General features: G+C 40.4%; 1 protein-coding gene across 3 annotated transcripts in view; it reads right to left on the reverse strand.

The window, feature by feature from the left end:
- hecw1 (HECT, C2 and WW domain containing E3 ubiquitin protein ligase 1) overlaps positions 1–11,716 on the reverse strand; it is a 129,975-nt gene extending 118,259 nt beyond the window's left edge. For 2 of the 3 annotated variants that reach the window (XM_018094564.2, XM_018094565.2), the window contains exon 1: positions 11,459–11,716. In XM_018094564.2, coding sequence (XP_017950053.1) covers positions 11,459–11,491 — 33 coding nt within the window. In that variant the 5' untranslated portion in view covers positions 11,492–11,716. The remainder of the gene's footprint in view (positions 1–11,458) is intronic. The other variant, NM_001130278.1, reaches the window with a different exon arrangement.
- Between the last annotated feature and the right edge of the window lie 6,642 nt (positions 11,717–18,358).

The following is an 18,358-nucleotide window of genomic DNA, read 5'->3' on the forward strand; positions in this document are numbered from 1 at the left end:
CGGTACGACTTGCGCAAATTGTCGCGACTTTTTCATTGCCATTATGCCTTTGGAGAATTGTCGCGACTTTTTCATTGCCATTATGCCTTTGGAGAATTGTCGCGACTTTTTCATTGCCATTATGCCTTTGGAGAATTGTCGCGACTTTTTCATTGCCATTACAACTTTCGCGAATTGTGGCAACTTTCGTATTGAGAGCTCGAAAAAGTCGCGACAATTTGCGGAAAAGTCGCAAAGTACCGATCATTACGAAAAAACCGCATTCGGACGCTTTTCGGACGTTCGTGGATTAGTAAATGTGCCACTTAGCTTCACCTATTTCTAAAAAAAGAAATGGAATTTGTCATTAAATCTACACCATTACACAAAGCTCTGGGTCCAGATGGTCTTCTCCTCTAATTTTGAAACTAACAATGGAATTATTAGCACAAAAATAAGGAAGATGACATAATTATTGCCTTATCTATCCCTATGCAGAATCTGCCGAATCTTATGATGATATTTTATAATTTTAGCAATAGCTCCTACTTATAAATGAATGAAGATAAAATCAGCTTAGCTATGAATATCCCTCTCAAGGCTTACTCCAAACTTCAAAAACAATTCAAATATGGTTGTCTTAAAGAATACATTAATTTTTTCAGGGATTAAATTTATGAAAGACCCTGCTAAATTATATTATATGACTTTTGTTCCATTGATACAGACATTTAAAGATGAAATCAGCAATTGGAAATCTATGTTTCATGGATTGGCAGAGTTAATGCTATAAAAATTATGCTTTTGCCAAAGATTTTATATCTTTTTAGATCTATTGCAATTCTTATTCCTAACTTCTTTTCTAAATTACATGGTATGTTTAATCAATTCAACCTAGAGTTGCTAGTGACTTCAGTGAAGTGACTTCAAAGGAGTAGAAAAGCAGCAGGACTGGGAGTTCCAAAAATTAGAAAATATTATATGGCTAAAATAATTTACCAAACCACAGAACTACTATTATCCAATTCCTGGAAAAAGTGGTATCTTATAGAAATATACATAGTAACATAGTAAAGTTAGGTTGATAAAAGACACATGTCCATAAAGTTCAACCTTAATGCCTATATAACCTGCCTAACTGATGATCCAGAGGAAGGCAAAAAAAACCCTTCTGGTTGTTAAACATGCCAAGTTTCCTTGTCTGGTCTAAAGGAAAAATTGAGAAAACGCTTTTTTTTACTTTACCAACTACCTTATCAATAAAGAGATGCAAGACACAAATATTGGTTACCAAACACTAGTTTTACTAAACCATGCTGTTAAATAATCTTTTCAACAAACCTGTATCTCTGTATATATTGTGAGATCTACAAATAAAAGTAATCTTCAGTAAAATTTATTTTTCATTGGAATCCTCCTTTTCTTTACTGCTACCTCCCACTTCAGTTTTGGAAACAATACTTAATCTAAACTTTAAAGGAGAAGGAAAGGCTAAGTCACTTGGGGGTGCCAAAATGTTAGGCACCCCCAAGTGACTTAGATCGCTTACCTTGTACCCTGGGCTGGTGCCCCTGTTAGGAGAAAACAGCACCAGCCCAGGGTACCTGTAGCGAGCGCTTCCTCCTTCCTCTCTCTTCTGCCGGCAAAATCCGTGGGCCGGCGCATGCGCAGTAGAGTGAAAAGTCGACTTTCTTGTTTAAGTTCGGCTTTTCACTCTACTGCGCATGCGTGCGAAAGCGAATAGGAAGTAGGAAGTAGGAAGAGCTTGCTGCTGCCCCGGGCTGGTGCTGTGCTCTTCGTACAGGGGCACCAGCCCGGGGTAAAAGGTAAGCAATCTAAGTCACTTGGGGGTGCCTAACATTTTGGCACCCCCAAGTGACTTAGCCTTTCCTTCTCCTTTAAGGACTGGGAAAAAATAAGACACTTCGAATTACCATTTTAAATCATTTAAATTATTACAGAAGAAACTGAACTTATCAAAGACTTAATTCTATAAATATTTACGAGTTAATAAAATTATTTTAGATTATTTTAGTAATCATTTGGATTACTTTATCTAACTGAATATCTGATCTTCTTAAAAGCAAATTTGAACCTTCCCCAGAAGCCATGATATTAGGTATATACCCTACCTAGAACATCTTGATGTATTATCTTTTCATCTTTTAACAGCTTGCAAGATATGGTTTGCTAGATTTAGGAAACAACAATAAATCCCAACCTTATCACAAATTACTATGGAAGTATCCTCCAATTCAAACTATGAAATAGTAACCACAATTGACACATATGGGAAGCTTGGCAATATTGGAAATACTTTATTAAATAATATACATTTACTGGTGATTTATCTATCCCAAAAACATGAAATATAAGGAACTACCATTCTATATCACTGCTATATGTAATTTATTAGAATTTAAATTTTTCTTTTTATGTCATATACTGGGATAAGAAATGTTATAAAAAATTAACTCTGTTCACAAGTTAAAAAATATAATAAGCGCTAAACAATCATTTATTGATACGGCTCTTTTGTCAATTTTGGTCTATGGGGCATATTTTTTAAAAGTTTAGTTTACATTTTGGGGCCCATTTATGACTGCCCAAGCTTTTGTGCTCAGGCAATCATAAAGGAAACCCTGCATGAGTTTACTAATCATGCAGGATTTTGTGCTCAACGATATTTGTAAGTATTGCTGACAAGGCTTTTGTAACAAAGAACTGGCAGCTTTTAGTCAGGCTTTATTCAGAAAACACAAGCTGCGTTACAAATGCTTTTGTCTCAACACAACAGGTATCAAATTGCAACATTAAATAAAATTAGTGTCCTTCAGAAGCACAATAATTTTGGACCAGTGGGAGCTTTGTTCACCTCTTGAAAAAAAATATACAGTATGTACTATAAGTTAGAGCTTCCATTACTTAAATAATAATAACCATGAAGGCCTTGGTGATCCTGGTGTATATGAAAGGCTTCTCTACGCCTGGGGTTTTATTCAGGCAGAGAGAAGCGGATCCAATGTAATCAGCAACTTCTTGTAGCTGCACTGGGTGGAGTGTTTCTTTGTCACCCCATATTGCTTTTGAAATGTATTGCAATTTTCTGTGAGCATCCCCTAGGTTGTTTGAACATGTGCAGAACATGATCAGGGGATAACTGCCTTCATTGGATGAATCCTGCACTGACTATATTCTACTGTTAATCATTGTAAATGTTTTTCCTCTATTCTTCTGCATATCCTTCTTAAAAATCTTCTATAAAGGCCATTAGGCAGAAAGCCATTCAGCATTCAGAGTACCTTGGAAAGAATGAGTTTCTGACTTCGTTTTAATGGAAATCTAAAAACATCAGAGTCTAAGACAGGTACAGTACATTGACTTTCAATAAAATGGCTATAATTTGACCTTTAGCCTTACAGTACCTGAATGAATCAAGAATGTTATTCATATGTTAGGAGGCAGCAACAGTCCTATATACTGATATTACAAGAATGTTTACATTTTGTCAAACAGGTGTGTGGAGAGCCATGAATATTATCTAATGCTTTGCTTACTATGTAACTAATGACATAATTGTAATCTTTGCGTAATGTAACAAAAAGGTAAAGTTTGATGCAGTTTTATTAAACCCATTAGCAGGTAGTATTTACTGGTCTGCTGTTTGATAGAAAAATTCTTATCATTGCTATGGCTTGGAACCATGCTCCTTTTATATTATATTACCTTTTCTTTTTAAAATAGTTGATCAGTTTATCTTTAATGTAAAGTGGAGCCTAACGCCCTAGAAAAACTTGAATGACAAATGTAAATTGCCTTACAAGTACACTGCACTCCTGTCACCACATGTCAGATGACAGTAGCCTGTAAACACATCACTACGCTTTTCTAGGGTACTATGGCCTGACATGAGCCTGAGTGATTTATATTTAAATAGACAGTTTACACGTAAAATCACCTTTGTTAAAAATCAACACAATAAATATGGCTTGTGTTGAAATTACACTCTGCCTATTTTTTAATAAAAAAAATAAATCTGTATTTTCCATTTTTTTGCCATTATAAAGCACTAATTTGAAAGTTGCTGTGCCCATAAGCCTGCTTCAGGATCTTTTGCACCAAGAGATATTTAGTATAATTTAGTATTTAGTATATTTAGTAAAACCCCAATGATTTTAAATACCCCCATTTTACCTTTTCCCAGATTTTACTTTTCTTTCCAGGTCCCCTGGAAAATGTAAAATTTGGGGTTTGACAGTACCTTTCTCTTTGCTGTAGCTGCTGAGTACATGCAATGTATATTATGGGGTTATGGTAGTACACAGCACAGACTCTGCAGAAGCAGATACAAAGTTTCACTAGTGGTTAGTAGGCCTTTGATAAGTTCTCTGAGGGGCCAAGTGTGCCCCATTCTACAGTGGCAGGACCTGCTCTTTAAGGAAGCATCACAATAAAAATCATATCTGTCTAAAAATTATATTTATCTCTGTCCTTGTCATAATTTTGCATATTTTTTCTTAATTTTTTGCTTTTACTTAGGGGTAATATTATGCATTATACAAACTGAATACCCAATATTCAAAACATACTGCATGGCTTTAACTTAGCCTGTTTCTCCATATGGGCTTAATGTGCAATTAAAAAAATCATACGTCACTTAATTACTTATAATAATTCTAATACAGTAGCTCCACCCACAGCCAACGGGCATGGCCTCCCTCACATAATTAATTGCTGAATACTGAGAAAAACTTCTTTAACTTTCTATAAACCCTTCTTTTGATTGCTTAAACAAATGCTACTTCAGCACAAAGAAGTCCTAACAGTATTAAGCAGAACAGTGTATATAACAGTGTGTATAACAAAGTTTAGCTGAAGATGAGATCATATGTCATTTTAAGTATATCATTGTATGAAACTTTCTATGACAAAGGTTAAGCAACTGTATAACAGCTGTTTTCTATGATAACTTTGTCTAACCATTAAGGTCTTGTGTTTGAATTGTTGTTATATTCTGGTAAGTAATTGAATTGCTGGTGACTATAGCCTAAACAAGTTATATGGTTTTTCAAACTGTGACTTTCTTGCTAATGATGCTTTCAGACAGTCACCAATCCATAAGCGTTAGGGTAATCCCATGAGAAAAGGGACTGAAAAAGATTACTGCTAATGTATAAAGAGTAATAATCTCTTGCTGCCTTCCGACACTCATCAACAGTCTTGCCTTGAACAAAAGCATGCCCCAGACACTTACAATAATGCTATCTGTCTTACAGTACACAGCCTGCTTTGTTAGCACTCTTTGGCACGTATTTGTCAATAATAGAATTTTTATTTATAGAGACAAAGCTGGAATGCATTCATACGTGGTATGCTGTGCCAGGAGTTTGTGGACACAGTGAAATGCATCTAATTATATAGTGGGTTTTGGTAGAAAATGTCATAACCTATACAAAAAAAGCATGAATGAAAGTATGAATGAAGTATTTAAAGGGCACATTTAAGCCTATGTTTTAATCTTTGTCCTAACAAATAAGAGCTACTAATGAATGTGTCCCTATTGTATCCCTATATAGTGGAAGGTATATCAGTTAAAGTCTGCTTTATATATTACGTACTTACATCAAGAAATTATTGCAAACTATAAGCCTTTATACAAAGTAAAGAAATCCAACTTCTAGTGCTATCAAAAGATGGATCTTCCCCAATTCAGAAAATGCCTATCACTACTAGTAATAGCACTGACAGCTTCCTACCTGTGATACCATTATATGAAAACACAATGTGGTCCCCTTTACCCACTACGTCTCTATGGGAAATCCAATAAATTTCATTGATGCTAAATTAATATTGGTTTTCTTGGAGCAATTTTATAAAATTTATCTTAATGTTCTTTTATTAATGGTGGGTGGACTGCACTCCAAACTCCAATCTCCAATAAGGAATTTAGTTTCTTTGTGCAAGCAGAAAAAGTAAACTAACACCTTAAAGGCGAATTAAAGAAGTAGGGCAGAAATGTTGTACATTCAATTTTGGGCTTCTATACAGCCCATGGTAACTGCATAGTAGTAGGGAAGATCTCCAAAGATGCCCCCAGTAGCTCCCCACCTTCTTTTCTGCTGATTTACTGCACATTCTCTGTGCTGCTGTCAGTTATTGAGCTTAGGGTCCAACTCACAATATCCTCTATTTACAGACTATAAATACAGGTATGGGATCCCTTATCCGGAAACCTGTTATCCAGAAAGTTCTGAATTACGGAAAGGCCATCTCCCATAGACTCCATTATAAGCAAATAATGTAATTTTTAAAAACAATAACCTTTTGCTCTGTAATTATTAAACAGTACCTTGTACTTGATCCTAACTAATATATAATTAATCCTTATTGGAGGCAAAACAAGCCTATTGGGTTTATTAAATATTTAAATGATTTTTAGCAGACTTAAGTTATGGAGATCCAAATTATGGAAAGATCCCTAATCTGGAAAACCCCAGGTCCCGAGCATTGTGGATAACAGGTCACATACCTGTACTAACGTAAAAAAGTTATCCCAGTGTACTTTTAACAAAAGTAATACCAAAAGTTAGTAGGAAGCACACATCTAATTAATCCTTATTGGAGGCAAAACAAGCCTATTGGGTTTATTAAATATTTAAATGATTTTTAGCAGCCTTAAGTTCTGGAGATCCAAATTACAGAAGATCCCTTATCCAGAAAACCCCAGGTACTGAGCATTTTGGATAACAGGTTCCATACCTGTATCACTATATAAGCACCTGTTTTGAGGTCACTGTGAACAGGGTGGTGAGCAAAATGTTGCTCTTGAACCACTGATTGGGGATCACTGGGTTAAAGTATGATATATTTGCCAGAGCTACTACCTAAGAAAGCTACTAGAGCAGAACTAGGGAGAGATCACCAAAGCTTTCTGCCTTATATTCCACGGTCCTTGCAACACATAGCAAGTCATAGTAGTCATAGTAGTCATGATTAAATTTGTGCTAATGTAAGAGAAAGCTTTATACAAATCTTTATAAGTATCTCTATTGGTTGGTGTTGCCATTCCTTCAGCAAATCATTATTAACCTTCAAATGTTTTGATACTGCTGATTTATCAATAAAAGATTTTTTTCAAGAAATGGCTGCTTTATAGTAATTTGTACACTAGAACATGCAAAAAAAACTTATGTAGTATGAAGGGCTACTACCAGAGAAGATCAACATATTTCAAAGCCTATAATTAATCATCCACTGTATGGTTTGCCTGTAGTAGCAAGAGAAAAAAAGCAACAGCCTCCATTATTTTGACTGCTGTACAAACAAAATAATTTAAAAAATTAACTTTTTTCTCTAGACACCGACCAGTGCACAGTGCTATTTATTTCTCAATACCCTCACTAACACATGAATTTTCTATGCATATATACTCCATAAGGGCAAAGACACAGAGCTACTAGTAGCCAGGGTTAGACTGGGGTTTGCAAGGCCCATCGGGTCTACCACCCCAGGGGCCCCCTCACCCCACAATGGGACCGAGTCATGGCCCCCGCACCCCTCCAGCAGCCCCCCCGCTGCCCACCCAACCCCCTGCCCCGAGCGCACATACAGTATAGTTACTTTAGGGTGTGCCAGAGGAGGGAGAACAGCATCCGGCTGGAGGAGATTGTGTCTGGGCTGGTGAGGACCCTGCTAGTAGCAGCTACTTGTCATGGCTACAGAAAGAGATAATGCTGATCATTTAATGATAATTGTATCTACGTGTGTTTTAGCAGAGGCAACTCTCAGTATTGTCTATGGCAGGGTATCTTCTGCCATTTAGTAGCCGTGAAAAGTAACTGCTATTATGTAGCTCTGTGTGTCTTCACTGTAAAAGTGATTTTTGCACCATATGAAGTCCCCTTACCAGGCTATCATTTGATTGGATATCACAGGGTAAACATAGAAAGTCTGTTGTACTTGTCCTTCTGCCATAGTTCCATCTATAACTCCAGTAAATATGCATTCACCTTAAAATGTCCTTTAGAAGGTTCATCCACTGTTCCTACAGTTTGAGAACTTTAAACAGTACCATTCCATCTTGACTGCAGGTAGTACTGCCACCTGGCTAGTATTTTACCAGTCTGGATGGTAAAAATGATGATAACAATGTTATTATTAGAAAAATATGGTAATAATAATAAAGAATTTTTTAAACAAGAATGTTCTATTATTCAAGTGTATGGAATGCTTCTACAGCCTTGGAAAAGCAAAACAAAATTGGCTTGGACAATGGCATGTGACACCAGGACAGTTATGAATAAATGGACAGAAAGAATAAATGTATTCCTCAATATAAGCACTGATATTCAGCCGTGTATATCTTCTTATATCATCTAAACAGGGTCTGAAATTTACTACATCAAGAAAGTCCAATACATCACTTTCAGCAGTTGTTGAATTGCTACTTCCAGTACCGGTTACAGCTGCTGGGAGTATAACAGCATGTTGTGCAGTAACAGTAAATTATTTATTTCTAGATTCTTGCTTAATCATAACAGCATTTGCAGACAGAACACTTCTTTTCTGCACTGACAGTATGCTGCCATCATATTCCAGAAGGCTGGCACATTAAAGCATTATTAGCTACAAGGCATTGTGTACACCCACAATACACTGGTCTACAGATTCTTAGGTTTGCAAGTGCAATAAATATTAAGAAACACAAGTAGAATCGATTAGAGAGCTGACAATCTAAACATACAGATGCAAAAATACATAAAGACGTTGGCTTCACTATCCCTGCTTTTGTCCCATTAGGCCTACATACAAGGGCCGTCCTCCAGATTTAATAAGTCAAATAATTCATGAATCAATTAGCTTCAGCCATTATTGTGGGCTTATTAGAAATCCCAGGGTATGGTTGCTTTTTTAGTAAATTAACTTGTAGAAACCCACACATTTCATTTAGAATGCAGGTTAATTATTAAAGCCCTAGACCCTAAACTGTTATACAGGTCTAATACTGCAATAATTTCTAACTTAGTGATAAATCACTTGTAACCATGATATGCAAACATCTTATATCTGATTTTGCAACTCTGAAATGTATATTGATTTGGCAGTAATTTACACAAGCTAAAACTTGATTAAATCTGACCCTCGTGCTTTAAACCACAGCATACAACCTTCAAGAGCTTTAAAATGAATTCAAATATTTTAAATTCATACTATGTGGAATCAATAGACATTGCAAATAAAATAAATAATAATAAAAATAATAACATGAATATTTACATATGAAACACATGGAACGCAAGAGCAAATGTAAAGACCACATTAACAAAAACCTAATGATACAACTTCTTTTTCCTTAGAAATTCAGCAGTTAATAAAGACATCAGTTTGTAATGCTATTTTATTGGCAAATCCAGCATTTTGAAATAAATCCCTGCATCTAAAATAAATTAGTGCAACACTATCACAATCATAATAATGATCTTAGATCAGAGCAGCAGAGCTGGCCACCTGCTAGTGACATCTTGAAGGGGAATGCCAATAGCATCTCTACTAATTGATGCACTATGTGTCTGTGCTCGGGACACACCCCTAGTCAGATGGTCATAAAAGACTGAAAGATTTAAAGGGCCACAGATGGTATATACTATGGCTCTTATTTTGTTTGCAATTGGATTTATGAGTTCGCTTTCATTATATTTTCATTTTAATCATTTCTGCTTATATGAAAATTCATATTTAGAATAAAGAACAACATTCAATAGCATTTCTTCTCTAAACAATCATGATTTCAACCCTATAAATGCCAGAGCACCGTAACTACTACAGAAAAGCAGATGTGGGGGTCTACTTTAACATTGGGGTCTACTACCTTAAAACTTCAGGCTCTACCACCTTAAATTTAACAGTGCTACAGATAAATTCATTGTATTGCACTGTTTACATGAACAATACCCATTTTCAAGCCATTGTTTTTAAAATTTGAATGGAAAGTTCCCAGAAGGGTGGGCTAATGAGGCTATTTGGAGACATACATATTCTAAATCTACTGGTAGTCTGTGATCTAACATTTCAGCACCCCTGCATCCACTAGCACCCCCTCTAACTGTAGATGCTTTGAGGCCTTATGATCCAATCTAGAAACCAGAAAGCCCCCCCCTTTAATTTGTCCAGCAAATAAATACTACCAATTACTACATGTACCGTAATATTGTTCTACAATATCACTTTAACTACATTAGCAGGAATATCTGAAATATATGTGTGTGTTTACACACAAATACAAGTTTTGGAAACCAAGCAGCATAAGTGGCCAAAGAAAACTATACCTGATAGTATTTATTGCAGCAGATTTTTCAAAACTCATTACATTTTCTAGTCCTGGAACCATTTTTGCACCACCCAATTTCCTGCTAAAGCTTATGATGCTTATGTGTCTGATACAAGAATGACCATGCCAAACTTTCTCTAGCCTGAACTCCTAGCCTCTACCTGGAAATGTTGGAGGTTGTTGACCAACAAAAGCTGGAGGGCTGCAGGTTTGACCTTCCTTATGCAACAGTTTCCCACTGCATGGCTGCTATGCTGTAGATATATGTAGCAGTTTCAGACGTCTTTAGTACCTGCCATGTCCATATGCACATCCATTCCATGTCACTGTACAAGTAGTGGGCTGCCCTAGCAGACAGGCATCGCAGAATGCAGTAGACAGTCTAATACTATTTGCATTGGTATCTACTGCTTATCCATGGGTACAAGCTGGTGACAGCTCTTCTGCTTCGCCCTAAAATACAAGGGAGCTGTCCAGCAGGGAATGATTCGCAGGAAGCGTCTCCTACCCTTACACTGTAGGTACCGACACCCATTCCCAGGGTGCAGATGGGCAGAACTGCAGAGCTCTATGATCCATACAATCCAGCTGACAGCACGTTAGAGCTTGTGAGGGAGATCCCTGGGCTGTTACACTGTTACACAACTGCTTGTGGCTGCACGGATAAACAGCGGGCGGCTGTCAATGAAAAACATACTTTCTTTGTGTTCAGCCCCAGCCAGTGACATACGAGCCACCCATATGGAACACATTATGTATAGTGAGGCCTCTGTGCTCATAGCATTCTAGCCTGTGCTAATGAATACGGCAGCCCAGCCAAAGGGAGGGGGCTGGGAAAGAGTAAATCAGCTTCTAATCGGGTTATGCTATTCATCTCGCCATGCATTTAAATACCAGATAAAATGAACGTACTGTAAATCCCAGGCCCGCACTTTAACTCATTTACTGACGCATTGCTCCGCACTGGAGAAGGGAGAATTACTAAGCATGTGTTTGCAACGGGGACCTTGGCAAAGTCAAAGCAGGGGAACCCTATTGTTACACCTTTCAGGGGGGCCTGGGAGGCTGCTCCAGCGGCATGCAGGGGGTTAAACATTAGAGCACAACAAAGGGAACAAATGAGGCTGCAGGAGGATGAGGATGTTCTTGTACCTGTATAATGAGAGTCCGAGCAGAATAAATCATAATCCACTGGAGCAGAGGCTGCGGCTTTATATCCACCACCACGTGTCCTTCATGGCGAGGGAGTCCTGCAGCGGGAAGGGGGCTTCTCTACACCGGGGGTGCATTTAGCAGGTCTGTCATAGACGCACCATATTCCAGCAGCAGCAGCAGCAGAGACAGCAGATGTGCTTAAGTGCTATTATGCTGCACACTCCGCCTCCCTCCTCTCCACTCTCTGGGCACCAGGAACGCAGCAACCAACCACAAGCTACAGATCACTGGCTGACAGCTCCTCCGCTGCCCCCTCCCATTTCTCCTCCCAACTAACCCAATGTGAGCCCTTCTTGCAGCTTCTTACACATAAAAACACTGATTATCCGCGTCACATCTTAACACTTGTCCTGCTAATCTGTGACGGTTGATCAGTCTCTTCATGTCTCACTACCTTTGGGGCTCATTCTCTAGTTCTCTGGGCCCTGCCAGAAATGGAGCTGCAATATAAATATGTATATATATATATGTGTGTATTTTATATATAATAGAAATATATAATTATGTTTGCACGACACAGGATTACATCTGCTGCTCCCCAGAATTTATAAGGGAATTGCTGCCTAAACAGCCATTTAGCTAATCCCTAACCCCTAATCATGATACCAAGATAGCTGATATTTGTGTGATCCTTGGAGTTGTGGAACATTCAGATGTCAGCAGGTATTATAATTGTTGTAAAACAGGCCTGAGTTAATAAAGCAGGCTAAGGTATCCAAAAAAGCATTCTGCAAGTATTAGAAATGGATATTAAAGAGGCCTCTGTTCACTGGAATCACACAAATGTAAAGGTTTTACAACCTGTCATGCCCTCTTCCAAGCCCCAGCTGATAACTGACAAGAGCCATGCCATGTGGGGGAATGAAAGCCCACATAAGGGTGACTTAGGGTTCATATCAGAACCCGTCATAGGTGATGTGGAGGTCTCCAGGGTTGTACTGGGGGTGCAGGACCCATCGGGGCTGCTGCTCCAGGGGTTCACACTCCCAAAGATGCCACTGCTGCGTCCCCTAACCCCCCGCCCAATGCCTTCCCCGGAGGGCAGCCGGGGGAGTGCCGACAGGGATCGGTTGTGGGCCGGCGGGTCCCACCAGACTTTTTCCTGGTGTACTGGTGGCCCAGTCCGACCCTGGAGGCCACACTATAACATTAACTCACACACATTTATCACCCTAGAACCAATGGCCCTGATGCCGCCCCCTCACTCCACGTTTACAACTTTAGGGTCCAGAGGGGGTCACTTCACTTGTGCAGAGAGCCCTAATACACTCTCTGCACTAGCAGAGCTGAATTTTCATTTTAAAAAAAATTGGCTCTTAAAGTTACTAGAGGCAGCTTTTTGCCACCCCTGGTAACTAGCTGCTCACTGCCTGTTGAAGTAAGGTTCTTACCTTGCCTCATGGCAGGAGTGACCCTGCCTAAAACCCATACCAGTTCTACCAGTGGTATCAAAGTTTGGGTATAGGTTTAATTTAATATGGCCTATCAAACCAGTCCAAACATGACTGGCTTTGGATATTCGGTTTGTCAGACAGGAATATCTGGGCAGGGGCAGGTCCCACAGCAGTGATTTTTGGTCTCTCTCATTGTCAGTTGAACAATATCATCTCTGTAATACTGTATGTTCACCTAAAGAGTTATGGACATTTTATTCTTGGTCCAGTCTCTCCTCAGAGGAGGTTATGAAAAACATAAGCTGTGTCCTGCTATGCCACGCCACCTTGCATTCCTGAGGATGGGGGGAGTGTCCCGTTACCTGATGCCCCTGTAAACTGTGTTAAATACTTAGCTTTTCTGACTAAAAATTGGATCTACTTTGGAGGACCAATTTCGAATGGAAGTTCATCCCGTTGGTTCCCCTTGTCTTTGATGCTCTTAGTCAGATAACCTTAGCTCTAGTGTGTAACTATGGGCCTTAGCCCTATGCATTATCTATGCTGATTGACCCTTTGACTGCTAGTAGGAAAAGTGTGTGTGTCAGTCACATTAACCCCTTAACTACTAGAGTTCTTGGCATCTCTCATCGCTAGTGTGAAGTAGCAACAAGTGTGAGTGGTAGGAACAAGTTTTGTGTGAGTTCTGTAAGTGTTGGTTGGTCTTTGGGGTGCCATGACTCTAGTCTAACCTGTGTAGAGAGAATGGTTGCACCTCACACACAGAAATATTAGGTCCAATGAGGATACATGGGTAATGTGCACACGGAGTATTTAACACATACAGTACAAACAAAAAGAGAATAAGATCACAATTAGAAAGGGAAGGTTGAGAACAAACTTCATGTTGGGTTGAAAAACATTGTCACTGACGGTTTTCACTGAATGAAATCTGATCTGTTGTTGGCTCTGCCCACTTTTTCTAACCTTGGATGACAGTTATATAGTAAAAACCACTGTGCAAACTTTGGGGACCCTGGTTTTAATAGTGTCTGAATGGTAGCAATTTAAATTTCCCCACTGAAAGTCAACAAGTGACATCTGGTGGCTCCGCCCACTTTTTTCTAACCTGGAACAGCAGTTACCCAGTGACTAACTCTGCAAAGTTTAGGGACCCTAGGATTAATAGTTAAAAAACGGCAGCAGTTTAAATTTAAACCAATAAAAGTCAATGGGTAAATTGTGATTGGTGGTTGGTGGCTCTGCCCACTTTCTCTAACCTTGAGTCGAAGTCACCCAGTGACAAACAGTGGGCACCCTGGCATAAATAGTGTGAGAATGACAGCATTTTACATTTAAACCAATAAAATTCAATGTATGAAATCTGATTGGATGAAATTTAATGGGTGGAAATGGATTGGCTGTTGGTGGCTCTGCTTAGCAAAGTTTGGGGACCTTAGTATTAATATTTAAAGAATGGCAGCAGTTTAAATTTAAACATATGAAGTCTATAGGTGAAATCTGATTGGCTGTTGTTGGCCCTGCCCACTTTTCTAAACTTGAACATAGTCACCCAGTGACAAACAAAGTTTGGGGACCCTAACATCAAACCAATAAAATTCAATAGGTGAAATATGATTGCCTGTTGTGGCTCCACCCACTTTTTCAAAACTAAAACTGCAGTCCCCTAGTGACCAACTGTGAAAAGTTTGGGGACCCTGGGGTTAATACTGTGAGACTGGCAGCAGTTAAAATTTTCCCACTGAAAACAATGAAAGAAATGTGATTGGCTCTTGACAGCCCTGCCCACTTTTTCTAACCTAGAGTATGTAGTCACCCACCGACTGACTGTGCAAAGTTTGGGCACTCTGGCATCAAACCAATAAAATTCTATAGATGATATCTGATTGGCTGTTGGTGGCTCCACCCACTTTTTTAAAACTAAAAAGCCAGTCCCCTAGTGACTAACTGTGAAAAGTTTGGGGATCCCCTGGTGTTAATACTGTGAGAATCACAGCAGGTTGACTTTTCTCCATTGAAAGGTAAAATCTGATTGGCTGTTGGTGGCTCCACCCACTTTTTCTAACCTTGAATCACAGTTACCTGGTGCCTAACTCTGCAAAGTTTGGGGACCCCAGTGTTATTACTGTGAGAATGGCAGCAGGTTGGATTTCTGCCAAGTCAATAGGTAAAATCTGATTGGCTGTTCACAGCTCCGCCCACTTTTGGGCATCCAACAATCATCATATTTTCATTCAGGCTGACCCCATGACTATGTGATTCAAGTTTGGGGAGTGTGGCCTCAAAGCTGTAAGATTGGCAGCAGTTTCAATTTCCCCACTGATGAAGTCAATGACTGACATCTGATTGGCTGTTATTGGCCCCTCCCGCTTTGGGGTCATCCAACAAATGTCGCTGTTTCATTCGGGGTTACCCTATGATTATGTTATTCAAGTTTGGGGGATGCAGCTTCAAATCTGTAAGAGTGGCAGCAGTTTGAAAATCTTCCCTGTCAAAGTCAATGGGAAAATTGGGGTGTTTGGAGCGACGCCACAAAAAAGATGGGGGGCGGGATCACTTAGACAAGCACAAGCAACCTGCTCTGCTATAGGGCAAAGAAGTGTGGAGAGTTTGGGTGTTGTACCCCTAAAACTGTAGGAGGAGTAGCATTTAGAAAATAGGGGGTGCTAAGACAACAAATAAGAAAAAGAAGAAGAATAAGCTTAAGTCGAAGAACAGTAGGTTTAACCCAACATAATGATACTGTTTCATGACAGCCCCTATAAATAAAGATTGGACCGTACCATTTTGGTGGACGGGGGGGGTTGGACTATACCATTTTATTAGAGGGGGGGGTTGGACCGTACCATTTTTTTGGAGGGGGGTTGGACAGTACCATTTTGGTGGATGGGGGGTTGGACTGTACCATTTTATTGGAGGGGGGTTGGACTGTACCATTTTATTGGAGGGGGGGTCAATAAGTGAAATCTGATTGGCTGTGGGTGGCTCCACCCACTTTTCAAAACTAAAACTGCAGTACCCTGGTGACCAACTGTGAAAAGTTTGGGGACCCTGGTGTTATTACTGTGAGACTGGCAGCAGGTTGAATTTCCCCATTGAAAGTCAATAGATGAAAGCTGATTGGCTGTTGGTGGCTCCACACACTTTTCAAAACTAAAACTGCAGTCCCCTAGTGACCAACTGTGAAAAGTTTGGGGACCCTGGTGTTAATACTGTGAGACTGGCAGCAGGTTGAATTTCCCCGTTGAAAGTCAATAGGTAAAATCTGATTGGCTGTGGGTGGCTCCACCCACTGTTTCTAACCTTAAACCGCAGTTACCTGGTGTTATTACAGTGAGAATGGCAGCAGGTTGGATTTCCCCCAAGTCAACAGGTAAAATCTGATTAGCTGTTCACAGCTCCGCCCACTTTCGGGGATCCAACAATCACCATATTTTCATTCAGGCTGAGCCCATGACTGTGTGATTCAAGTTTGGGGAGTGTAGCCTCAAAGCTGTAAGATTGGCAGCAGTTTTAATTTCCCTATTAAAGTCAATGGGTGAAATTGATTGGCTGTTGTTGGCCACTCCCACTTTGGGGACATCCAGCAAAAGTCGCTGTTTCATTCAGGGTGACCCCATTATTATGTGATTCAAGTTTGGGGGGTGTAGCTTCAAAGCTGTAAGTGTGGCAGCAGTTTGAAAATCTTCCCTGTCAAAGTCTATGGGAAAATTGGGGTGTTCGGAGCGGCGCCACAAAAAGACGGGGGGCGGGATCACTTAGAAAAGCAGAAGCAACCTGCTGCGCTATAGGGCGAAGATGTGTGGGGAGTTTGGGTGTTGTACCCCTAAAACTGTAGGAGGAGGAGCGTTTAGAAAATGGGGGGCGCTAAGAATAAGAAGCGGAAGAATAAGCCAAAGTCAAAGAACAGTAGGTTGGGGTTTTTAACCCAACATAACTAGTGTAACCTTAACAGAACTCCAGATATCTGCACTATTCCCACAAACATGAGGTGAGTAAGTTCCAGGATATTATTACGACTTAACTTTTATTAATAAAATTAAAATCACCGTGTTGAATCCAATGTAAATTAAAAATTACGTAGGGTAAAGGTTATTGATCCATTAGGGGAACTCAAAGGGGGTCACAAAGTGAGAAAATAATTATATCCCTGCACTCAATGTGCTTCTATCCCTTGAGCAAAAGGAGGAAGGCAGAGAAGGCAGAAACAGTTAAAGGAGGACAACACCCCCCCCAGCTATAAAAGCCCCCTTAATTGGCCTGCCTCGACCCCCCTCACCTCTCCCTTATCGCGTAACCTGTAACTTAAAGGAGGAGGAAAGACTAAAGCTGGCCATACACGTGGCGATCTGACGGTCGCACGAAGCATCGTCAGACCCGCCACACACAGTCAGGGCTGAAACAGCAGATAAGGAGGTAGAAACAATAGGATTTCTACCTCCTTCTGCCAATTCAGCCCTGACGGCAGATTTTGGTCAGGCGCCTTCTATGGCGCCTGATCAAAATTTTCTAACCTGGCCGATCGGCGAGTCGTCCGATATCAGCAGCTTCCTGCGATATCGGTTGACTCGCCGACATGCCATACACGCACCGAATATCGTACGAAACGAGGTTTCGTACGATAGTATCGGTGCGTGTATGGCCAGCTTAAGTCACTTGGGGGTGATAAATTGCTAAGCACCCCCAAGTGACTTTAATCGCTTACCTTGTACCCTGGGCTGGTGCCCCTGTTAGGAGAGAGCAGCACCAGCCCGGGGTACCTGTAGCGAGCGCTTCCTCCTTCTGCCTGCGTTTCGCTAAGACTAAAACAACAGGCGCATGCGCAGTAGAGTAAAAAGCCGACTTCTCTGTTAAAGTTCCACTATTCACTCTACTGCGCATGCGCGCGCAGGAAGCACTGCAGCTACCCCGGGCTGGTGCGGTTCTCTCCTAACAGGGGCACCAGCCCGGGGTAAAAGGTAAGCGATTCAAGTCACTTGGGGGTGCCTAACATTTTGGCACCCCAAGTGACTTTGCCTTTCCTTCTCCTTTAAACCCCCCCCCCCATCGCAAACCCCAACCTAAAAATGCAGGGCAGCGCAGCTGTGTACTTGGGCGCTATCTTCTGTTCAATCGAAGAAGCTTCGGGTCTCACCGCCGACACAGACACTGCTTAAGCAAACGCACTTGAAGCTGATTTCCTGATAGCCCCAACTGCGTATGCTCAAGCAGGGTCGGTGTCCTTGTTTTTTAAGTTACAGAGTATGTGATTAGGGAGAGGTGAGGGGGGCCGAGGCAGGCCAGTTAAGGGGGCTTTTATAGCTGGGGGGTGTAGTTCTCCTTTAAGGAGAGAAAGAACAGGTGCGACAATGTGTCTCTATCTCGCCACCCTTATGAGACACTTATCCTCATGTTTTCTCTTATCCTACTGGCAACAGTTGTATCGACTTATCCACAGCTGAGT

Source organism: Xenopus tropicalis, chromosome 6, assembly GCF_000004195.4.
Source record: "Xenopus tropicalis strain Nigerian chromosome 6, UCB_Xtro_10.0, whole genome shotgun sequence".
Classification (NCBI taxonomy): Eukaryota; Metazoa; Chordata; class Amphibia; order Anura; family Pipidae; genus Xenopus; species Xenopus tropicalis.